Source organism: Mustela erminea, chromosome 15 (genome assembly GCF_009829155.1).
Source record: "Mustela erminea isolate mMusErm1 chromosome 15, mMusErm1.Pri, whole genome shotgun sequence".
Classification (NCBI taxonomy): Eukaryota; Metazoa; Chordata; class Mammalia; order Carnivora; family Mustelidae; genus Mustela; species Mustela erminea.
This window is the reverse complement of record NC_045628.1, coordinates 85,016,644-85,041,688: the sequence shown is the minus strand read 5'-3', so window position 1 is coordinate 85,041,688 and position 25,045 is coordinate 85,016,644. Positions and strand designations below refer to the sequence as shown.

Sequence of the window (25,045 nt, the reverse complement as noted above, 5' to 3'; positions counted from 1 at the left end):
TCTGTAATCTCCATTGTACTCCTTGAATTTGTCAAAAGACTATGTATTTATTTGCATTACTTAGAATTTAGTTCTGTATAAAAATAGGTCAAATTTTGTACTGTCTTCATATTTTTTAAGATTATTTTAAATTGGCAAGTCTTTGGATTTTATGTTTTTATGCTTGTTTTGAACATTAAATCATTAGAATAATCATTAAGATTCAAGTACCAGTTTTTTGATAGCCTTGAAGAGAGACACTTCTTTCTTCTGCCAATTTTAAGGTCTGGCTTCAACTAGTTAGAAATAAGTGGAATATTGGGGTACCTGGTGGCTTGGTTGGTTAAGTGTCCAACTCTTGATCTCAGCTCGGGTCTTGATCTCAGGGCTTAAGTTCTGTGTTGGACTCCATGCTGAGTGTACTTAAAAAAAGGGGGGGATATGGTATATTAATGTATGTGGTCAAACCAGGTATAGGTTTTTTTTCTGTATCATCTCTTGGTGAAGCCCACATTTGTGAGGATATTTTTAGATCTTAGAACTTTGAAAAAGGCTTAATGTTCTGTACAAGCTTAATATTGGAACAGTTACCTAGTTTTTAGACTGCTTTATATGAGTAGGAGTCTTTTACATACTGTAATATAGGACCTTGAAATTCAGAATTTTATTAAAGGAGAGCTTAATAGGTGGTTTTTTTTTTTTTTTTTAACCATTTTATTTATTTATTTGAGAGAGAGCAAGCAGAGGGGTGGGAGAGGGAGAAACAGGCTCCATGCTTAAGCAGGGAGCGGATGTGGGGCTCAATCCCAGGACCCTGGGATCATGACCTCAGGCAAAGGCAGACGCTTAATTGACTGCACCACTCAGGTGCCCCATTTTCTACCATTTCTAATTGCATTTGGAGAGCTGTAGAGAATGTGTAGAATGGTAAGTGGGGTTATTTGGGGTTATGGGTACGGAGGTGCACTTAAGTTCAATTATCTTCTCTAAAATATATGTCATATTTCTGTGACCTAGATCTTTCAAGCTTTCTACTTACCTGTAGGAAAGAATTGACTAGGTATTATAAATTTATACCTCAGATTAGGCCTGGACATTAAATTCCATGTAAATAACAATTTTTTTAAAAAAAAGTGTTTCCAGTATCTGAAAGCCTTGTTAAGGAGTTTGAAGATTAATTGAGTACTGGCAAAGATTTAATAGTATAAAATACTTTAGCTTCTTTTGTGTTCATATTTTATTTCCAAGAGGTTTTAAATAGTAAAAGTGATTTAATGGACCTAAAAATGGTGTTTGATTCCCAGGGTTCAGTTTATGGAAATTAGAAATGTTAGTTACTACTCTTATATTTGATTTCTTTTAAAATGGAATTTTACTTTAAGTTGTTCTGTTTATTTTTCAGAGATATAACTACAATGAAAGGAACCATTGTTGCTCAAGTGGATTCTAGTGAATCCTTCCAGGAATTCTGTAGTACATCTTGTTTGTCTCTCTATGAGGACAAACAAAATCCTACTAAAGGAGCTCTAAATAAATCAAGATGTACAATTTGTGGTAAACTAACAGAGGTTTGTATTTTTGTGCCTTTTCTCTTTAATTCTAACTAATGGGAATATTATTTATTTAATAGTTACGATAAACTGTTCCATCTGTGTATATTTCCTTAAAACTGGATACGTAAAATTTACCTTATAAATATCCCATTATGTAATCCCGTTCTCCCATGGGGAGAATGATTTAGGAAATATTAAAATATAATATTAATTGACTCTTTTCTTGAGGTTTGGAACATGTAGAGACAGAACAATAGTGTTTAAACATATAGGCTGACTACCAAAGAAAGACAACAAACTAGAATGCTTAAGAAGGAGAGCAAAGGGAGGGAATATTTTTTGATAACTTCACATTATTAAATGGTATTAAAGTTTTTGAATTTGAAGAAAAAGAAACCTGTGTGCTATATATACCTCATTTGAATTATGTACTTAATTTTAGTTCCTTTTGGATTTGTCTAAAGATCTCCAATCTGTTTTAGAATTTTATACTAACACTATCCAAACTGTGTTGTTTCCTGTCATTTTTAGGTATTTCTAGAGAAGTTTGTAGTGATGTTAGTAGTGGTTCCCCCTTTGCCATACATGTATTTCTTATGTGTATAAAAATAGTTCAAAGAAAAATGAAAGATATTTTTATTTTCTCTTTACCCTCCACAGAAAAATCACTGAAGCTTTTTTTCTTTTGGAGTACCTTGTTACGTAGTTACTTGTGATAATCATGTGTGTGTTTGCTTATTTTTAGATTCGCCATGAAGTTAGCTTTAAAAATATGACTCATAAGCTGTGCAGTGACCACTGCTTTAATAGATACAGAATGGCCAATGGTTTAATAATGAATTGCTGTGAACAGTGTGGAGAGTACCTGCCCAGCAAAGGTGCTGGAAATAATGTCCTGGTGATTGATGGTCAGCAGAAAAGATTTTGCTGTCAAAGTTGTGTCAGTGAATACAAACAGGTAATTCATGATCCAATCAGAATTGGCCATTCTCTTGAATATGTTTTAAATTGTAATAGTTTTCCTTTAGCAGCATTTATTAAGTAGGTTTATCCTGGAATCTCATTTAATTCCATTATTGTCTTCATCTCTTGGAGATGACCTATCCCAAATGAATACTGATACATGTAAATTATTGGGCATTGTGTTATTTTACATATAATAGTAAATGCAGAATGATTGCTCTTTTGAAATATTTGTTTATGGGTAGAAGAGAAGGGTTGCAAATAGTGATTTTTTTCAAAGCTTAGCAATGATTGTCTTATATTTCAGTGTTAAGGTCTTTTTTTTCTTTTTAATTAAAAGATTTTATTTATTTATTTGACAGAAATCACAAGTAGGCAGAGAGGCAGGCAGAGAGAGAGGGGAAGCAGGCTCCCTGCCAAGCAGAGAGCCCGATGTGGGGCTCCATCTCAGCAGCCTGGGATCATGACCCAAGCCGAAGGCAGAGGTTTTAACCCACTGAGCCACCCAGGTGCCCCTGTTAAGGTCTTTTGATTTAGTTTGTTTTTGAATATATACATATGGTTCAAAAATAAAATGTACATAAAAAAATATATTCAGAGAAGACCAGCTCCTGTTTCTATCTTTTCCTTTTGGTTCCTGTTCATCTTTTATAGGTATTAGCTTTTCAGTTCTTAATATTTTATATGTTCTGTTCTTTTTGAAAAATTAAGATAATATGTAATTCATTCCTAGTTTCTATTTTTTCTGTAGAGAAGAGCATACTGTATGTGCTATCTTCTGTTTTTCACTTCATAGTATACCTTGGAAATTGTTGTATATCAATGACAGATGAACTTTTCTTTTTTTTAATGGCTGCTCAAGTTAAATTTTCAGGAAATTTGTGAGCTGGTTATTAAAAACACTATTAAAAATTAATTATATTAATAATATATGATAATTATATTAATAATAAACATAATAATTTATATTAGTCTGCTAGGGCTGCCTTAACAAAATACCAGACTAGAGGGCTCAAACAACAAATTTATTTTCTTACAGTCCTGAGGCTACAAGTCTAAGATCAAGGTGCCTTTCTTGGTTGGTTTCTGGTGAGGGGTCCTCTTTGGAGCCTTGCAGATAGCCTCCTCCTTGAGGTATCCTCATCTGGTCTTTCCTCTTTGCAAAAGGGTGGTTGAGGGGGAGGAGAAGAGAGGGGATCTCAGGTATCTCTTCCTCTTACAAGGGAGGACCTTAGTCTTGTCTGGTAAGGACCACACTGTTAGTACTCATTTAAACTTAACTGTCATCTTATAGGCCCAATTCCAAATACAATCTCATTAGGAGTAGGGCTTCAGTGTACGAATTTTGGGGGGGGGGGGGGACATAATTCAGACCGTACCAATTTTTTTTTTTTTTTTTTTAAAGATTTTATTTATTTATTTGACAGAGAGAAATCACAAGTAGATGGAGAGGTAGGCAGAGAGAGAGAGGTAAGCAGGCTCCCTGCCGAGCCGAGAGCCTGATGCGGGACTCGATCCCAGGACCCTGAGATCATGACCTGAGCCGAAGGCAGCGGCTTAACCCACTGAGCCACCCAGGTGCCCCCAGACCGTACCAATATTGAAAACAAAATAAATACTCAAAATCTGTTACTTCCTAATTACTGTATCTTAATATCTGTATTCTTAAGCTTACTTCTTTTGTGTTTATATAATGGAAATATTACACATAATTGTGTGCTTTTGTGCATCTCTTCCCAGTTTACTGTTTAGTTTCACTTTATAGCCTGAAACTAGCCACATTGGTAGTATTTTCACGGCCAGTGAAATTGCAAAATGTGCAAATTGTGATGTCTCCCTTAATCTCTGAAGAGCTACTGGTTAATCATATCCCGGACAGCACTGGTGTATATGATAGTTTGTTTGATCACTTTGCTCTTGGATGGTATTAGGGTTATTTCCAGGTTTTTTGCTATTATAAGTCATATATGATGAATAACTTGGTATATACTTTATTCTGTGGAGGTATGGCATCAGGGTAGATTCTTAGAAACTGAATTGCTTGTCTAAGGAATCCATATGTTAGTTTGTTAGATGTTGTTAAATTCCCGTCTGTTACAATTGTACCAGTTTGCATTTCTCTCAGTAATATATGTGGAAGTGCCAGTGTTTCCCCGTTGCCTCTCCAGCTGAGAATATCAGCATATCATTCTGATTGGTAAAAATGATATGTTAATATTATTGTAATTTGTATTCCTTTTATAAGGAGTGATGATGAGCAGTTTTTTAAATTTCAGAACTAATTGTCTCCTTTTCTGTGACTGTTTACCCATTTTACCCATTTTTTGTTTGGGTTTTGATCTTCTCAGCTTTTCCAATTAAATTGAACATTTATTTTGGGGTACCTGGGCCTTTGACTGTTGATCTCAGCTCAGATATTGATCTCCTGGTTGTGAGTTCAGGCCCCTTATTGGGCTCAACACTGGGTGTGGAGCCCACTTTAAAAATAAATAGAACATTTATTTTAATAAGCAAAATGCATTTGTAATTTGTTTACAAACAGTTACTTAACTTCTGTCATGTTGCAAGTACTGTCTTAGTTTCTGGAAATAGTGCTTGTGGAAAGTAAAGTAGACCAAGTTCCAGCTTTTGTAGGATTTGTATTGGTGTGGCATACTTCAGATTCTTTAGTGTTAGGAAAGCTGTGGAGATGGGAAGGACCAGACTAATAATAATTTTCAAGACCTCATTATAGTGTTTGATGTTTGATGATTATGTTGCATTTATTATCTTCTGATATGTAGAAGGTTTGGTTGAGAGTGCTGGCTTTAAGTTGGTATGGGTTAAAATCCTGGACCCACCAATCACCCATCTGTGTCATGAGCAAAATATTTAACCTTTGTGTCTTGCCTCATTTCACCATGTGTAAAGTTGTAGAATAGCAATCCCTGACTTACAGTGTATTAAAAATGAAATCTGAGCCATTCTTCTTCATTCTTAAGATCCTACTTCAAGAAACTGAACATTACCAGTTCTCCATCTGCCCCTTTTTGTTCTCTGCCAATTACTATCCCCTTCTACCTCCTAAACAACACACACTGTCTTTGACTTCAAACATGGTTTGACTTTTTATAAAGTTATGTAAGTGGCATTAATATGTGATGATACTCTGCCATGTTATGTGTGAGTTGGATTGGATGTGATTGGATGTTTATTTTTTTGTCATGTAAAATTTTAAATTTTATTGTCAAATTTAACAGTTTTTCTTTTATTCCTTCTGGATTTTGTTTTATATACTTCTCCTCACTCCCAGACTATAAAGGAATGCTTTTCATATTTTCCTTCTGTTTGCAAGGCTTCATTTTAATCTTTAAATCTTGAATGCATTTAAAGGAATTCTGATATATTGTTGAATTATGGGTCAAATATTATCTGCGTCCAAATGACTGCCCTTGAGAATCAGCATCTAAGTGATGTCAAAATGTCCTATCATAGAACAAGGGATTTCATTCTATTTGTTATATCAGTATGTTCCTGTTAAATTCGTAAATATTTTGGGACACCTTGGGTGGCTCAGTAGGTTAAGCGTTTGCCTCGTAGGGCTCCCTGCTCAGTGGTGCTTATGTGAGCTCTCTCTATCGCACAAATAAATAAATAAAATATTTTAAAAAAAGGAAAAAATAAATTCATAAATATTTTACTTTCTTTGTTGCTTTTTGATTTTAAAGATTTTGTTTACTTGAGAGAGATTGATTGAGCGCTTAGAGATTTGGGCAAAAGCAGGAGGAATAGCAGATGTGGAGGGAGAATCCCTGGCAAATTCCACACTGAGTGCTGACCCTGACCCTGGGCTCTATCTCACAACCCTGAGATTCATGACCTGAGTAGGACTTAACTGACTGAGCCACCCAGGTGCCCCTGATGCTGTTTCAAATGAGGTTTCTTTTCCATTATTTTATATATGTGTATACATATATTTATGCACACGTATTTTTAATTTATTTAAATGCCTGCTATCTAACTAAATCATCATTATTGGTTAATTTTCTTGGATTTATAACTAAACCATTATACCACCTGCAAATAGAAAGTTTAGATCTTTCTTTACATTTCTCATTACCATTATCATTTTGTCTTGCCTGATGGTATTTCCTAATAACTCCAGTATAGTTTTGAATAGTGAAAGTAGTAAACGTCTGTTTTTCCAATGGGAATTTCTTTGGTGTTTCCTTATTAAATAAGATGCTGGCTTTAGGGTTGAGATAAATAAGTTTTACCATATTAAAGAAGCACCCATTGAATTTTGTTTTCCAAAGTATTTTATCAAAAATTAATGTTGAGTTTTGAAGATCTTCAGTGTTTGGAGGTGATTGTATCATTTTTTTCTCTCCTTTTAATTTTAATACATGAATTATTTTAATGAGTTATTTTACAACCCATCTAACCTTTCTTGCATTACTAGAATAAACCATACTAGGTCATCATATTTCAAATGTTTAGTTGTCATTGTTTATATTTAGCACTTTCCCATTGGTATTCATAAGTGACATTGGTCTTTAATTTCCCTTTTTGAGTGCCCTTTTTAAGATACCAGTGTTTTATTTGCTTTAAAAAATGCTTAAGAGCAAAATTCTTATCTTTTCATGCTTAAAGCAATAAAAATGAAAATAAATTAATTAAATATTTAACTCAAAAAGTTGTAAAAAGAAACTGTGAGAAGAAATAAAAATAAAAGTAGGAGTTAGTAAGTTAAGAAATCAAAACAGTACCAAAATAACCCAGAATGTTGTCTTTATGATAAGTAAGTTCTGTGAAAAATTAGACCAACTGATCATTAATCAGGGAAAGGTTTAAAAACAGTGGAAATGGAAGAAAATTATTTAAAAGGGACTACTTTGTATAGAACTTTATATAAAAATGTTGAAAATGTAGATTGAGTAATTTTCCATGAAAATATAATTTTTGTGTATATGAAAATAGAATTTACCAGACCCCCTTGGTGCCTCAGTGGGTTAAAGCCTTTGCCTTTGGCTCAGGTTATGATCCCAGGGTCCTGGGATCGAACCCCGCATCAGGCTCTTACTCAGCGGGGAGCCTGCTTCCTCCTCCCTCTCTCTCTCTGCCTACTTGTGATCTCTGTCAAAAAAAAAAAAAAGTATAATTTACCTAAATTGACTCCAGAGCAGATAAAATAAGGCTGAGAAATTTCCATGGAATAGAGATCGTTATCAGTGAACTACCCCACAAAAAGAAACAGACTCCAATGTTTCTTTTCTTTCTTCTTCTTCTTTTTTTTTTTTTTTTTTTTTTTTAAAGATTTTAGTTATTAGAGAAAGCACTAGCAGAGAGGGAGAAGAGGGGGAGGGAGAAGCAGACTTCCTGCTGAGCAGGGAGCTTGAGCTTTGGGCTAGATCTTAAGACCCTGGGATCTTGACCTGAGGTGAAGGCTGGCTCTTAAATGACTGAACCACCCAGGTCTACCTGCTCGTTTCATAGGGAAATTCCATCAGATTTAAAAAGGTAATCTCAAAGCTATTTTAAACCATTCCAGAGCATAAAATGGGAAGAAAATATAACTCATAGTTTTAAAAAACAAATTGTGATAAATATGTATAAAACAAAATTTCCAATTGTTTTGAAATATTTTTAAGTATACAGTTGAGTGTCCTATGAAATACATTCATAACGTGCAGTCAATCGTCTCTATTTTTAGAACTTTTTAATGACAGAAACAAACTGACAAGTCAGGAACTCCTCATTTTCTCTTACCTCCATGGTGCCTGGTAATCTTTAATCTACTTTGTGTCTTTATGAAAATTTGCCTGTTCTAGATATTTCATATACTTTTTTTTTTAAAGATTTTGTTTATTTATTTGACAGAGAAATCACAAGTAGATGGAGAGGCAGGCAGAGAGAGAGAGAGAGAGAGAGGGAAGCAGGCTCCCTGCTGAGCAGAGAGCCCGATGCGGGACTCGATCCCAGGACCCTGAGATCATGACCCGAGCCGAAGGCAGCGGCTTAACCCACTGAGCCACCCAGGCGCCCCAATATTTCATATACTTGAAGTCATACTTTATCCTTTTGTGTCTGGTTTATTTCACTTAGGATAATGTTTTCAGTTTCATCCATGTTGTAGCATTATTTTTTACTTCTGAATAATATTCATATATAGATCACATTTTGTTTATCCATTCATTTGTTACAGTGTGTTTTGGTTGTTTCCAGCCTTTTGGCTAGTGTGAATCATGCTGCAATGAGCATTGGCATACAAGTATCAGTTTGAGTAGTGGTTTATCATTCTTCTGGATATATATCCCTAAGGTTGATTTGGTTGGTCATAGGCTAGTTTAGCTCTCTTAGGAAATGTAAAACTTTTTCTGAAACAACTGTATTGATAATTTTACATGAGGTTTCCATTTTCTGTACCTCTTCCTAGCACTTAATTACTTTTTGCTTTTTAACATTTTTTTAATTTTATTTTAATCATCTGAGTAGATGTGAGGTGGTATTTATGGGTTTGATTTGCATTTCTCTGATTACTAATGATGTATTTTTTGTGCTTATGGGTGATTTGTATATCTTCTCTGGAGAAGTATTAATTCTTTGCCCATTTTAAATTGCATTGTTTTTTCCTTTTGTTTTTCAGTTGTAGGGTTGTTTTTTTTTTTTAAAGATTTTATTTATTTATTTGAAGTAGAGTGAGCAAAAGAAAGAACGTGAGCTGGTGGGGGGCAGAGGGAGGAGGAAAAACAGGTTCCCCATTGAGCAGGGAATCCAGTGGGCTCCATCCCAGGACCTGAGCTGAAGGCAGATGCGGAGCTAGCCAGGCGCCCTTAGGAGTTTTTTTTTTTAATCTGAATATTAACCCCTTCTTTCTTTACTTTTTTTTTTTTTTTAAGATTTATTTATTTATTTGAGAGAGAGTGAGAGAGTGTGAGAGTAAGAGAGCGCTGGAGCATGGGTGGGGCAGAGAGGCAAGGGGAGAGGAAGTCCCAAGCAGACGACACTGAATGCAGAGCTTGAAGCTCCTTGTGGGGCTCAGTTTCAGGACCTGGAGATCACCGCCTGAGCAAAAACCAAGAGTTGGCTGGCTGCTTCCCCTACTGCGCCACCTAGATGCCCCTAATCCCTTATTTGATTTATGGTTGCAGATAATGTTTCCCATTTATTGGTTGCTTTTTTACTTTCTTGATAATGTCATTTGATGTACAAAAATTTTAATGTTAAAGTCCAGTTAACCTTTATTCCTTTGTTGATTATGTCTTTGGTGCCATATCTAAGAATTTGTTGCCAAATCAAGGGTTAAGATGACTTATTCCTGTCAGCTTTATGGTTTTAAATGTCACATTTAGGTCTTTGGGCCATTTTTATTATTTATTTATTAAGATTTTATTTATTTGTCAGCGAGAGAGAGAGAACACAAGCAGGCAGAGCGGCAGGCAGAGAGAGAAGCTGGCTCCCCACTGAGCAAGGAGCCCGATGCAGGACTCGATCCCAGGACCCGGGATCATGACCTGAACCGAAGGCAGCAGCTTAACCAACTGAGCCACCCAGGTGTCCCTCTTTGGTCCATTTTGAATTAAATTTTTGTTTATGATGTGAGATAGGCGGGCAGCTTAATTCTTTTGTATATGGAAATCGAGTTGTCCCAGCATCATCTGTTGAAGACAGTGTTGTTCCCATGGAATGAACTTGTCATAATTGTAAAATATTATTTGGCCATAGGTGGTTAGGTTTATTTCTGGACTCATTTTATATTCCATTGGTCTACTTGTCTGTTCTAGTGCAGGTGCCACATTGTTATATAGCTGAGTCTTTGTAGTAAGTTTTGAAATTAGTTCTTTGTTCTTGAACTTTGAACTTTGTTCTTTGAACTTTTTCTTCTTTAAAGATTGGGTATTCTAGACTTATTCCAATTTTATGTGAATTTGAGGATCGGCTTTTCCTTTTCTCTAGTAAAGATGATTAGAATTTGGATGGTGATTGCACTGATTCTCTAGATTGTTTTAGGTAGTATTGACATTTCAACAATGTTAAATCTTCCTGTTTGTGAATATGGGATTGTCATCCCTCATTTAGACCTTTCGTAACTTCTCTCAGCAGTTTGTACTTTGCAGCGTACAAGTCTTCACCTCCTTCAGTATATTTATAAGTTTTTTATTCTTTTGAATGCTATTGTTAATAGAATTGCTTTATGAATTTCCTTTTCAGAGTATACATTGCTAGTATTTAGAAACACAACTGATAGTTAAGTGTTGATCTTGTACCTGCAACTTTGTTGAATTTATTAGCTCTAGTAGCTTTATTGTGGCTCTCTTGGAATTTTCTCCACATAGAGTCATGTCATCTGCAAATAGCAGTAGTTTTCGCTCTTCCTTACCAATTTCGATGCCTTTTATTTCTTTTTCCTCACTGTTCTGGCTAGAATTTTCACCATTTTGTAGACTATAAGAAATTGCACAGCCATGTTTTGTTTCTGATCTTACAAAGGAAAGAAAAACCTTGTGTCTTTGTTGAGTCTGAAGTTAGCTATGCGTTGTTCATATATGGCATTATGTTGAGGTAGTTTTAATTATAATTTTTTTTTTAAATTTTTATTTATTTATTTGACAGACAGAGATTACAAGTAGGCAGAGAGGGAGTCAGAGAGAGGAGGAAGCAGGCTCCCTGCTAAGCAGAGAGCCCGATGCGGGGCTCGATCCCAGGACCCTGGGATCATGACCTGAGCTGAAGGCAGAGGCTTTAACCCACTGAGCCACCCAGGCGCCCCAAGTTCAGGTAGTTTTAGTCTTAGTTTGTTGAGTCCAAATGTGTGTTGGATTTTGTCAAACTTTACCATTTGAGATTATGATGTGGTTTTTACCAACATTGTATTTGTGTGTTTTATTATATTCATTACCTTCTATTGAACTACTCTTGTTTGTGGGATATAATACTTTCAGTATGCTACTGAATATGGTTAACATTTAACATTCTAAATTTTGTAACTAATTTGAGGTGATAACTTAATTGGCATTTAAGAACTCTGCTCCTGTATAGCTCTGCCATTATTAATGTTGTAATAAGTTATATCTTAGATACTGTTTGCATAATAACAGATTTACAGTTGTGTTTTGTGCATTTGGACTTACAAACCAAAAATACAGCAGTATTGCTTTTTATATTTGCCCATGTAGTTACTTATAAGATCCTTATTTCTTCATTCTGCTGGAGTTACTTTCTAGTTTCCTTTTCATATTGGCATACATCTTTGACTCTCTTTAGTATTTCTTGTAGAGTAGATCTGGTGGTAACAGATTCTTTCAGTTTTTTATTTGGGTATGTCTTTATTTCTTCATGTTTGGATAATAGCTTTGCCAGATTTAGTATTTTTTTGAAATTTTTTTTCTTTTGACATTTAATATATGTCATCTTACTGCCTTTTGGTTTCCACGTTCTCTGATGAGAAAATGGTGGAAAATCTTACTGAGGATTCTTTGTACTTGATGAATAGTTTGTCTGTAGCTACTCAAGAATATCTGTGTCTTTCAGCAGTTTGATTATAATGTGTCCTCTTGTGTGTCTTTTGAGTTTAATCTTACTTACAAGTTGTTGTGCTTTTCAGCTTTCTAGATTTGTTTCCTATCATAAAATTTACGAAGCTTTCCGTCATTCTTTCTTTTCTTTTTTAAAGACTTTATTTATTTATTTGAAAGAAAAAGAGAGCCAGAGAGAGAACAGGATTAGGGGGAGTAACAGAGGGAGGGGGAGCAGCAGATTTCCTCTTGAGCAAGGAACCCTGTGCTGGAATCCATCCCAGGACACTGGGGTCATGACCTGAGCTGAAGGCAGACACTCAACCGACTGAGGCACCCAGGTGCCCCTAAGCCATTATTTCTTGAAATAATCATTCTTTTTTCTCTATTCTTCTGGGCCTCTCATAATGCAACTGTTGGTCTACTTGATCTGTCCTAATAGGTTCCTTAGGCTTTGTTCACTTTACTTGTTTTTTTTTTTTTCTTTTCTTCCCCTTTCTGCTCTTCAAAGTGTGGTTTCAGTTTGGGCCTTGTTACTGCTGTTGAAAATCCTGACTGTATCAGTTCTCATCTTGAATAGGTAGGTGACAGGGTACCTTGTTATTTCCTGATAGGGTTGAAGTTCAGGCTCCCTATTTGGCCTTTTCTCACATCATCCTAGTTGGGTTGCTACAGCAGGGCAGTTCACTGCAGCCAGGCCAAAGTAGAGTTGAGGCTCTCCTCTCTCTTGTCCTTTTCTTGTGTGGGTGGAGTTAGTGCCACATTATTCCTGTGGTGTTTGGATCCAGTAGAGGGGCTATTGACTAAAAGTTTTCTGTCTTTATGTGCCAGTTGTATTTCTCCTATTGCTGTGTCATTTTCTGTTGTTGGCTTCAAGGTTTTTTTCTTTGTCTTATTTTTATTTTTGAATAAAAATAATTCAAATTTTAATTTTATTTAAAATTTTCAGGAATTCGACTGTGGTAATGTGATTCTTTCAGTTTATCCTCTCTGGGGTTTGCTCAGCTTCTTTTATCTTCTGCCTAATTTGCAATGTTTCCTCTCCCTTCAGGACTACAGTGACTTTTATTCTTTGTTGAAAGAGGCCAAATAGGGAGCCTGAACTTCTGTACATTTTTTACAGTCCTACAGATCCCTGAGGCTCTGTTTTTTATTTTTCTCATCCAAGTCTGTTTTCTTTCAGTTCAGTTTGGATTATTTCTCTATTTCCCTTTGAGGATTCTTTCCTCTGTCTTCAGTGATTCTTTCCTCTGTCTTACCATTCTGCTGTTGGTTGGGGTTTTCTCTTGTTGTTTGCTAATAATTTTTTTAGAATGGTATTTTGTTGTTTTTTGGGTTTTTGTTTTGTTTTGTTTTTAGTTTCAGAGGTAAAGTGTAGTGATTCATCAGTTACGTTTAACACCCATTACTCATTACGTCAAGTGCCCTTCTTTTTTTTTTTAAAGATTTTATTTATTTATTTGACAGAGATCACAAGTAGGTGGAGAGGCACGCAGAGAGAGAGAGAGAGAGAGAGGAGGAAGCAGGTTCCCCACCAAGCAGAGAGCCCAATGTGGGGCTCAATCCCAGGACCCTGAGATCATGACCTGAGCTGAAGGCAGAGGCTTTAACCCACTGAGCCACCCAGGTGCCCCACGTCAAGTGCCCTTCTTAAGGCCTGTTACCCAGTTACTCCATCCCCCACCCACCGTCCCTCCAGCAACCGGCAGTTTGTTTTCTAAAGAGTTACAATGGTTTTAATGTTACAGAAAAATTAAGCAGATAGCATAGAGTTCTCTTTGATGGTCTTTTATTGATAACTTAAATCGTTAAGATAATATTTGTTGCCGTTAATGAACTGGCATTAATGTATTTGTTATTATGTGAAGTCATTACTTTATTCAGATTTCCTTCTATACAATATACACTTTCTGATCTGGATTCCATCTAGTATACCACATTATATACAGTAATCATGTTACCTTAGGCTAGTCTTGGTTATGACATTTTCTCAGACTTTTTATTGTTTTCGATGACCTTGATAGGTTTTAGGATTTAGGTATATTGTAAGATGCCCCTCTATTGGAATTTGTTTGAAGTTTTCTCATCATTAGACAGATTGGGGCTGTAGGTTTTTAGGAGGAATGTTGCAGAGGTGTTTACTTTTTACACTGCCATTTTCATCACATCACAAGAGTACATCTATCAACGTGATTTAAAATGACTGTTGAAGTTGATGTTGTACCTTGCTGCAGTAGCATTTGTCAAGGTTCTCCACCCCATTTCCATGTTGTACTCTTTCTTCCTTCCTTTCTTTCTTTTTCTTTTTCTTTTCTTTTCTTTTCTTTTTTGGAGAGTGAGAGTGTGTGTGCCCAGAAGGGGAGAGGAGCAAAATGTGAGGTGGAGAGAGAATCTCAAGCAGGCTCCATGCCCTGTGCCAAGCCTGAGGCGGTGGCCTGAGGTCAGGACCAAAGCTGAAATCAAGAGTCCATCCTTAACAGACCGAGTCACCCAGGCTTTTCCCTTGTATTCTTGAGAATGAAGTCACTATCTCCTTTAGGGTGGAGTATATAGCTAATTGGAATTTTTCTGCGTAAGAGATTTATCTTTCTCCTTCATTTATTCATTTATTCAGTCACTTACTAATACTAGTAGGGACTCGTGGATATTTTATAATTTGGGGCTATAATAAAATACAGTTTTATTTTCTTGGTCAAAATTTTCTAGCTTTGGCCATTGGGAGCACTTTCACTTGGCTCCTGTGTTCTTTTGACATATCCCATCCATTGATTTTTAAAATTTCTGTTAGTGGGTTTTTTTAGTCCTTGAATTTCCATTCGGTTCATCTTTATAATATCCTGTTTTTTTAAATATGAATTTGTAGTTTTTCATTGTTAAGTATATTTTTATTCTTTGTTGAGACATTTTTATCATGGCTGCTTTAAAAATCTGTCATAACTCTAATATCTCTGTTCTTTCATTGTTAGTATCTACTGATTGTTTTTTCCATTTATTTATTTTATTTTATTATTATTATTATTTTTTAGGATTTTATTTATTTATTTGAGAGAGAGCAATAGAAGGATGAAGGGCAGAGGGAGAAACAGACTCCTCAGTGAGCAGGAAGCCTGATATGGGACTTGATCCCAGGGCTCTAGGATCATGACCTGAGCTGAAGGCAGATGCTTAACCAACTGAGCAACCTTGTCACCCATCTTTTTCTATTTAAATTGTGTTTTTTCTGGTTTCTGGTTTTTTTTTTTTTCTTTCTTTTTAAGATTTTATTTATTTATTTGTCAGAGAGAGTGAGAGCACAGGCAGAGTGGCAGGCAGAGGCAAAGGAAGAAGCAGACTCCCTGCTGAGCAAGGAGCCTGATGTGTAGGACTCGATCCTAGGACGTTGGGATCATGACCTGAGCCGAAGGCAGCTGTTCAAACAACTGAGCCACCCAGGCGTCCCGGTTTTTGATATTTTTGATAGGTTATGATTTTTTATTTATCAAAGCCTGGATATTTTGGGTATTATGTTATTATATTCTGGATCTTATATAAACCTTCTGCTTTAGCTGGCTTTATTTGACACTGCTGTGGTAGGGGTAGGAAGGCCTAACCTCAGTACTGACAGGTGTAGGTTGAGATCCTGGCTGTCCATTTGGTCTCTCTTGACATCCATTGAAGTGGGAGGAGCTCTGTGTTAGTGCTGGGTGAGGATAGGAATTCTGGATCCCCTCTGGGCTTTGGCTTATCCACCGTACCTGGGAGGAGTAGGATTGCCTTTTTACTGCTCCCCACATAGCCTCCACTGACACCAAATGATTCCATTCTAGTGGATTTAGAAAATATTCTTTGTACTATCGTTAAATAGAATAAAAATTATTTTAAAAAGTATTTCTTTTTGTTCTGTAAAATGTTTTCATGTTTAATTCATATATTACATGCTTATAATTTACAAGTAAATAAGTGGAAATCCATGCATACATTATTACTTGACAAGGGGACACAATCAGACATGTTTAGAGACCACTACACAAGATGCTATATTGAATGCCTTTTCCTATAGTCTGAGGGAAGTAAAACTCTATGGTGATCTTTTCTTAACCCTTGCCCTCCCCTCCCTTTTTGACATTTGTCTCTAACATTTAACTTGGCTGCCATTGTTTATATCCCCGTTGCTGAATTAGTTTCTGGAATATACTGATAGACTGGAATATACTAATAATCTAGGTCCTGGCAGTGGAGACTGTATAATACTTAACATTTCTCTTTCAGTATTTCATTTTCCATTTTGACTTTAATGGAAAGCAGGAAGCTTTCTGCAAGGAGTGAAGATGTAAATTCGAATGTGCTATAAACTGTCATGTGTTCTAAAAAGAGTTTCCAAAGCAACCCATTTGCCAGTAATGAAAACTAACTGCATGATCTTCAAATCACTTAATTTAGAATGCTTTGAGGTACCCTCGGCTGTAATGAGCTCTTAGAATACATTGTCATCTACGAAATAATGTTTTTTTGGCTAGGTTTACTTATAGGCAAGTCAAGTAAGTTGAAGGGTCTGTTTATAATTTGTTACCCGTTGTTATTATTTTATTATTAAATGATTTTTTTTCCCTATAGGATAATTGCAATAATAATGGCACTGGGGATAGGACAGATAGGCATTTTTAAAAGTTGGAATGAGTTTGTAAGACACAGACAATTAAGAACCAACTTCTACAGATTGTCTATTTACCTTTCAATTAAGCAGCCTTTAAAAAAATTTTTTTTGAAGTCTTTTAAAATATTTTTTTTAGGTAGGTAGCCATCCAAGCTTCCTGAAGGAGGTTCGAGACCACATGCAGGACTCTTTCTTAATGCAGCCCGAGGTAAGGAGGACTATGGTGGTGGTGAAGCCCTTAACAATCTCATGTACTGCTACTATAGTATGTACCTGAAAAATTGTGTGCATTTTGAAGTATATTAAAATTTATGAACTTAAAATATATCAGATGATTGTTTTCTTATAGGCAAAATTTATTTCACTAAATTAAACATCTATTGTGATATGTTCATTTGCTTTTAGGTATTTTTATTAGCAGTTATTTTCAAATAAAAATTTATTCACAGTACCTTATGTACAGTAGGCATTTACCTAGGATATAAAAGGCCCTCTTTTGTGCCTACCTGAAAGATAAAAAAACCCTTTACTTTGTAAAAATTTCCAAATTCATATTCCTTAATCCAGATGAATACTACATAAAAATGTGACTAATAAATGTATAGAATTAATAATTATAACTGTAGTACAGGAATTAATATTGACATACTACTGCTATATGATTAATCTGTATGCCTTATTCACATTTTAAAACATTAATGTCCCTTGTAGCAAATGAAAAAAAAAAATTACTCCTTGTTTAGGATCCAGTCCTGGATTATAGGCCATTATTTCTTTAAAAATGTTTGTCTCCCCGTCCCCTTCTTCTGAGACCCCAATTCCAGATATATTAGATTTCCTGCTTTTGTCCCATGGTCCCTGTGACTCTATTATTTATTGGTTTTCTTTTTTTTGTGTGTGTGTGTGTGTTTTAATTTTGTTCATTTTGGAGAGTGCTGTTGTATCTTTAATTTTACTAATCTTCTCTCATACACTGTTAGTCCCATATGGTATATTTTATGTCTCAGATCTTGTATTTCCCATGTCTAGAAGTTCTTTCTGGGTCTTTTTTATATCTTCTATTACTTGCCTCATTATGTTCATGTTTTCCTCAACTGCTTTCATGAATACATAAGCATATTTATCGTAGTTCTTTTAACATTTTTGCCTACTCTTTTCTTAGCTTTCATTTCTAGATCTTGTTTCCACAGCTTGACTTTTTAAAATTTCTATATAATGAGTTATATTATGTTTTGTGGAATGTTTAAAAGCCATTGTTTTTATCTTTTGCATAGATTTCTGATTCTTAAAAGTGGGAGGTTAGATCTAGTCTCTGTACTCCACCATGGTTGAGGTTGGAAGTCCTGTCTGCTTTAATCTGAAATAGTTCCTAGTCTTTGTCTTAAATGACTTTAACATTTTCGAATACTGCAGGACATTTAGTAGAGTGCCCCTTAATTTCAAGTACATCAAGCTTTTATCTCTTGAGTACCTTCCCATGTGCTTCACTCATTTGGTCAAAATGTAGTAAAAGAGACGTATTACATACAGTGTAAAAGAATAAATTAGGGGGAAGTTTTCTTTAAAATCATGTGATGATTAATTTTGATATTCACATGTAATTGGGTAAAATTTATATATAAGGTATCATTTTTCAATGAATAGGCTGAAAATGAGCCAATTTGCCATAAATTCCCCATTATATTTACCTTTACCTCACCAATATCTTAACTTCAATTAGTTATACCTTACTCTTTTTCACTGAATTTGTAAGTGGATTTATTTTCTCCCATGTTTGCAGGAGAATATAATAATTGTGAATTTGTTTAAATTAATTTCATTTTTTTAAAACTCAGTATATATTTATAGGATGAATGAAATTTAAATATTTTGATTGTTTACACATGTAATAGAAAACATGGCATGAACAGATACTTCTTTTTTTTGTTTTTTACTAATGTTCTTTCATTAAATGGGTCCTTTTGTTTTTGAAGAAGTGGTGGCTGTGAAAGTGGCTGTGTTAAAATATTTTCAACATTAATGATTCTATCTTTCTGATAGTACTTTCTCATTCTCTTCAGATAAAAGTATTTGTCAGTGTGGACCAGTTGCTTAGCTCCTTGTTTACTTGACCCAATTCAACTGGTCTACTTTTTATTGGTACGTCTTAAAACTTACTAATTACTTAACCATTCTGCCAATAAAATTATTGTCAACTTGAAGGATGTATCTAATAAGTTAAAAAAAAAAAACCTAATCCAGGATTAGGTTAGATGGTTGGACTTCATTTATATTGATAAAAGAATTCTTGATGGGTGCTGCTACATGCAGGTCTTGCACAAACATCTACAGAGAGTTGATTGCTTTTTTCTCTTTGTGATGATCTAATGGCAAGTGTCCTGATATTTTTAGTATTTCTAATTTGTACTGTGGTGCCAGATTTTAAAAATTCTTTTTTCTTTTATTGTTATATTGCTGTGGTTTTTTTGGACTCTTTTCCCATTATAAAAGGTTGAATTATTGTAAGCGGAAAAACAGCATTCTCTCCTCTGCTGTCTTTGCAACACTGGGAAAGTTATAATTCGATTCCATAGGTTTGCAGTTACTCTTTTCTGTTCCTTGTTACCATTCTTTGATTGCTGATCAGTATTTCTTTCTGCAGTCTATGAGAGATTAAAGAATGGGTTGATTTTCACTTTGAAAAGTAAAATTTAGGACTTCGTGATGTGGTATTTAAGAAATGAGGAATAGGCAGATTTCTTGTTTTTTAATGGTATCATAAAAAATAACTTTTTATGGTACCAGTTACGTTTTTTAGTTACTCCTCTATTTGTTGTAGGCTGAGAAAGTTTTTTTTTCTTTTTTTTTTGGTGTTGATGGTAGTTATTTGGTTTTGGTTATTTTACCTTTAATTTATTACCTTTATTTTCTAAAATCCTGTGGTGCTCATGAAATTTGTCCATGCAGTTTACCCATTTTATTTTTGGCCTGATTATCATCTTCCCTGACATTTATTAGTCCTCCATCCATGGAACATTTTGAGGCCTTTTAATATCATATTGTACTAGATGCTGTTGGGTATGACAGTGAATAAAATAATCTCAACATCATGTGGAAAGATGGACACAGTTTTGCAATATGACATTTGATATTTGATTTAGTAGCTTTTGAGAATTGTACAACCACTCAGAAGACAGATCAAATACAAGTTGCACTTTCTAAAGACTTGGTTTCCTTTTTGTTTGATTTCTAATTGTGACTCTCATGTTTTTAATACAAATACACCAGTTCATCTGCTGTATTTGTATTTTTGTAAGACTGTATATTTCAGCAATATTGCTTTTGTCCAGTAATTTTCAAAGTGTACCTCCTTTGATCTTATTATTATATATTTTACCTTGATTCTTTGAATTATGTATTGGCAAGTATTTACTCTTGCCAGAGTATTGACTATTCTTATCTGTTGACTAGTGATTAGCTTTAGTTACTAACCCAAAATCCTTTTAAGTGACTTTTTTTAGTTTAAAAAAATTTACAAGTGGTGTATTATTGTGGTTGAATGAGATTGTAAATGTACTATACATAGGTGGTTAATTAGTTTTAAGAGAAGTTCTAAAAGTTGAGACAACAGCACAGCTCAATGGAAAAAATATTTAATACCAATTTTTTCCTCTGAAGGACTGTAGTCATTTGATTATTAAGTAAGGCTTATACTTGTAGGTCCATTTAATTTCTTCTGTCAGATGACAAAGAAGTGTGTCATGATGAACAGAAAACATGTGCCTTTGTTTTTCAGTTTATACTTTACCTATAGGTGGGGGATTCTCTTAAACTGATTAATAGAGGAAAACCCCTATTTTTTGAAGGAGACTTAGCTGAGATCATTACATTTGTTTGAACCTGATTTAGCTGCATTGTAGTTAACAGTTTGCATCCGAATGAAGATTTCTGACCCACTAAACCTGAATAGAGATTAACAGAATTGTTTTGCAGAGAGAAAAGGTGTACTGAAAATGAAAAATATAATTTTTTTCTAATTAAATTATAGTTTTCATAATTATCTTTTTATGTTTCAAATTTTAGAAATATGGAAAACTGACCACTTGTACTGGTTGCCGAACACAGTGCAGGTTTTTTGATATGACTCAGTGTATAGGTCCTAATGGATATATGGAGCCATATTGTTCAACTGCTTGCATGAACAGTCACAAGACAAAATATGCAAAATCACAAAGTAAGTTTCAGGTATTTGGAAAGTTAAAAAACCTTCATAACATGACTAATTTCTTAATTACTCTTTTCCCTTAACTTTGTTTTTATACTTGTTTTTAACTACGTAAACAATTTTATCACATTAAACTTTCTTACTGCAGACTTCTTTTAGTAGTTTTGACCATTCCATATTTCTTTGATTTTCTTCAAGTTATTGGTGAAGTTCTATCCTTGTCTCCATTGTTAGCTAATGTTTTCCTTCCCAAGATCTAAAATTGAGATTGTTTCATGTATCCATGTTTGTTTTAGAGACATGATGTCAGACTCTTCATAATACTTTTTAAGAGGCAAATAATCTTGGAAATTAATAAAAGAATAGTTTACAGAAGCTTCTGTTAAAAATTATTCTCAGGTCAATTAAAATTTTGTTCTAGACTTTTAATCACTTTATAAAGAAATCAGATATGTACCTTTCCTCTCCTAGGTTTGGGAATTATTTGCCATTTTTGTAAGCGAAACTCTTTACCTCAGTATCAAGCCACAATGCCTGATGGGAAACTGTATAACTTCTGCAATTCCAGTTGTGTGGCTAAATTTCAGGTTTGTTATTTATTTTGGATAACTTTCACTCCCAATAAAAAACACATAGAAAATAAACAGTGTAATATGCTTTATCTCTTTTAAATGTGCTAACTTGTATATAGTTTCTTGAAGGTCAAATTGCAGGGTAGAGATTATAGAGTCATTGTAGTAGACATAGCTGCAGCAGTTTACCACTTAGCATGGATAATCTAATTGGCTTTTTAATTGTTGTTTATGTTAGAAACTTGAAGTAAAATAAATTTTAGTATAATTAAGCTCAGTGCCTGATGTGTTCTTAGTTGATGGTTTCAATAATGTGACTTTTAAGGGGAATTCTGTTTTATGATAAATAGTTGGGAGGACATGGGTTTATTTAGCCTGGAAGTGATGAGCATAAATGCTTTCTTCATATATTAGAAATATACCATGTAAAATGGGGATGGGACTTATTATAGTGGACCCTAATTTATTTATTTATTTATTTATTAAAAAAAAGATTTTATTTATTTATTTATTTGTCAGAAATCACAGGTAGATGGAGAGGCAGGCAGAGAGAGAGAGAGGGAAGCAGGCTCCCTGCTGAGCAGAGAGCCCGATGTGGGACTCGATCCCAGGACCCTGAGATCATGACCTGAGCCGAAGGCAGCGGCTTAACCCACTGAGCCACCTAGGCGCCCCAGTGGACCCTAATTTAATAGAAGATCAGTTTAGGGAGACATTTTTCATTTTTGTAAATGTAAAGAACGTTCTGACATAGTTCTTCAAAGTTGGATTTAATGGGAAGTGTTCAAATGTAAACTCACTGTCTGCTTGTAAGGAGTAGTTGAAAAGGGAATTTAGTATTAGTTAAGTGGTACAAGTGGGTAGGTTTACCTTGCTGTAGGTGAATATTTTGAGGTACTCTGTTTCAAACCGGTACAGAAAGTGATGCTTCATGATAATCTTCCAGCAGTTCTACAATACTGCAGACACTGTGTTGTGTTATTTAAATTGAAAATGCATTTAAGTATATTAGAGTAGTTACAACCTTTATTAGTATTTAAATTGAGGTGGTTTTTAATTCAGCCGGGTGAATGTTGTTTTTATTAATAAGTTAAATTCTTGACTGAGTTTAGGTAATAAGCCATTTTCAAGACTAAACTTTTATTTTGGAAGTTGGGATCATGGCCCTTGAATACATCCTTAGAGTGGCAAATACTTCTGACTTCTTGGCTTTTCTTAAACCAGAAGTTAAGGAGTAAGGATTAATTAGATGCTTCTCAGATTTCAACTTTATTTTTGATGTTGGTAAACTGAAATGTTAATAGAAAACATTTAACTACTTTTTAAAATTTGACTGAAACGTGTATTGCCCATGATTTGAAGAGACAATTTGTATATGTACATTGTATATTTTAAAGAAATACTTAATATACACTCTTATTTCTGGGGAATGTATCCAGGTAAGTGTTGACAGCCTTATCACTGTAACTCTGCATAAAAATGATACAAAGAATAGAGAAGCAGCATTTTTTCCCCTTCTCTTTATCTTAAAATGCACCATAGATTTTGAACTTTATGTTTTCATTAGATGATGTTCCCATTTCAAAATAAGGTAATAGGATAGTATTCAATGGACTTAAACTGTTTTATTTTTTAAACATCAAGGACACAGTTGCTGGTTTTTTCTTTTTTAGAAAGATTTTACTTATTTATTTGACAGACAGAGATCACAAGTAGGCCGAGAGGCAGGCAGAGAGAGAGGGGGAAGCAGGCTCCCTGCTGAGCAGAGAGCCTGATGCAAGGCTTGATCCCTGTACCCTGAGACCATGACCTGAGCCACCCAGGCGCCCCACAGTTGCTGGTTTTTATCTAAAAAGTTTATTCACCTAATAGTTATTATCTTAAATCTGCATATTTTCTTTAACAAATTTTAATTGTGTTATATGATGCATGCAGAAATTTAAAAAAATGGTAAGGTTTTTTTTTGTATAAAGAATTTTTCCAGTCTTCATTGCCACCCTGAAAAAATTTTTAACTTTCATACATTCAGAAAATTTTATGTAATGTTTAATATATACTACTCACCACCACTCAGATTAGAAATTAGAACAAAACTTTATTTATTTATTTTTTAAAAATTTATTTATTTTTTAAAAGGATTGTTTATTTTATTTTATTTTATTTTTTAAGATTTTATTTATTTATTTGACAGAAATCACAAGTAGGCGGAGAGGCAGGCAGAGAGAGAGAGAGGGAAGCAGGCTCCCTGCTGAGCAGAGAGCCCGATGCGGGACTCGATCCCAGGACCCTGAGATCATGACCTGAGCCGAAGGCAGCGGCTTAACCCACTGAGCCACCCAGGCGCCCAGAACAAAACGTTTTTTTAAAAAATAGTTTTATTTTAGAGAGAGAGATAGCATGCCAGGCAGGGGGCCTGGGGGTGCATGGATGTGTGTGCATATGTGTGGTAGGGGGTGGGCAACGGCAGAGGGATAGGGAAAGAGAGACTCTCAAGCTGACTTTCTGCTGAGCCAGAGTGCTGTGGGAGGCTTAATCCCGCAACTCTTGAGATCATGGCCTGAGGAGAACCCAAGAGTTGGTTGCTCAACTGACTGAGCCACCCTGACTATGCTCAACTGACTGAGTTGGGTGCTCAACTGACTGAGCCACCCAGTTTTTCCCTTAGAACAAAACTTTTTAAGTCCATATATGCTTATATCTTCTCCTATTCTTTAAATTGTTTTAACTTTTTAAAATGTCATAAAACTAAGATTATTGGTATCCATTCCAGTTTGTAAATTTTTTTTCTGCTAACTTTATAAAATAAATTACCAGTTTTAAAAAGTATAGGCTGTTTTCACTGATGGACTTGGAATTAAAATGATAGCAATATTGCACAAGGGACAAATTATTATTTAAAATAGCTATTGGAGAGAACTAGGAGCCAGGTTTTTAAAAAATATTTAGATACTAGTCCAGAAGCCAGGTAATCTTAACTATTATTTGCTTAAGTTTTTTTAAAAGATTAAAAAAACATATTTGAGCTGTATGATTTTTTTCCTTTTTCATGTTTTTTAAAAGTAAGTAGTAGTAATCCTGAATAAAAAAATGAATTTTAATTTTGTAAAACTTAGTGTACTAGTAATTTTTAAAGACAAAATTCAGAAATACAGCTTTATCTGTTAAGGAAATATTTAAGCAAGAAACACACTATTTTCCAAACCTAATATTTAAAAGTAGTTACAAATAAAAATTCTAAAATCTTTATCAGACTCTGTATGTTTTCTTCTTTGTTTTAGGCTCTTAGTATGCAGTCGTCTTCAAATGGTCAGTTTGTAGCTCCAAGTGATATACAGTTGAAATGCAACTATTGCAAAAATTCCTTTTGTTCAAAGCCAGAAATCCTGGAATGGGAGGCAAGTGCTGTTTTGTTACGTATGTTATCTTGCTTAAATGAGAGTCTAGTAAAATAATAATGGTGTTTCCATTTGAAGACCTGTTTCTTAGTGGATAAGGATTAGTTCTTCAGATTTTTGTGATGATTAAATTACTTACTTTTGTGGAAAGAGCATCAACAAAGGATCTGTTTATTGAGGTCATATTTTCTTTACATTTTATTTGTAATAGTGTATAGGATGTTACTTTGTCTAGCTACATACTTGGAGCTT

General features: G+C 34.6%; 1 protein-coding gene across 4 annotated transcripts in view; it reads left to right on the top strand.

Annotated features, from left to right (window-relative positions):
• The window catches only part of ZMYM2 (zinc finger MYM-type containing 2), a 116,139-nt gene that overhangs the window by 41,977 nt on the left and 49,117 nt on the right, over nucleotides 1-25,045 (top strand). For all 4 annotated transcript variants that reach the window (XR_004279062.1, XM_032314311.1, XM_032314312.1 and 1 more), the window contains 6 exons: nucleotides 1,382-1,547; nucleotides 2,278-2,490; nucleotides 16,759-16,830; nucleotides 20,685-20,835; nucleotides 21,298-21,413; nucleotides 24,677-24,793. Coding sequence is in view for 3 of the 4 variants with exons in the window: in XM_032314311.1 (XP_032170202.1) it covers nucleotides 1,382-1,547; nucleotides 2,278-2,490; nucleotides 16,759-16,830; nucleotides 20,685-20,835; nucleotides 21,298-21,413; nucleotides 24,677-24,793 (835 nt within the window). In the remaining variant the exon portion in view is untranslated. The remainder of the gene's footprint in view (nucleotides 1-1,381; nucleotides 1,548-2,277; nucleotides 2,491-16,758; nucleotides 16,831-20,684; nucleotides 20,836-21,297; nucleotides 21,414-24,676; nucleotides 24,794-25,045) is intronic.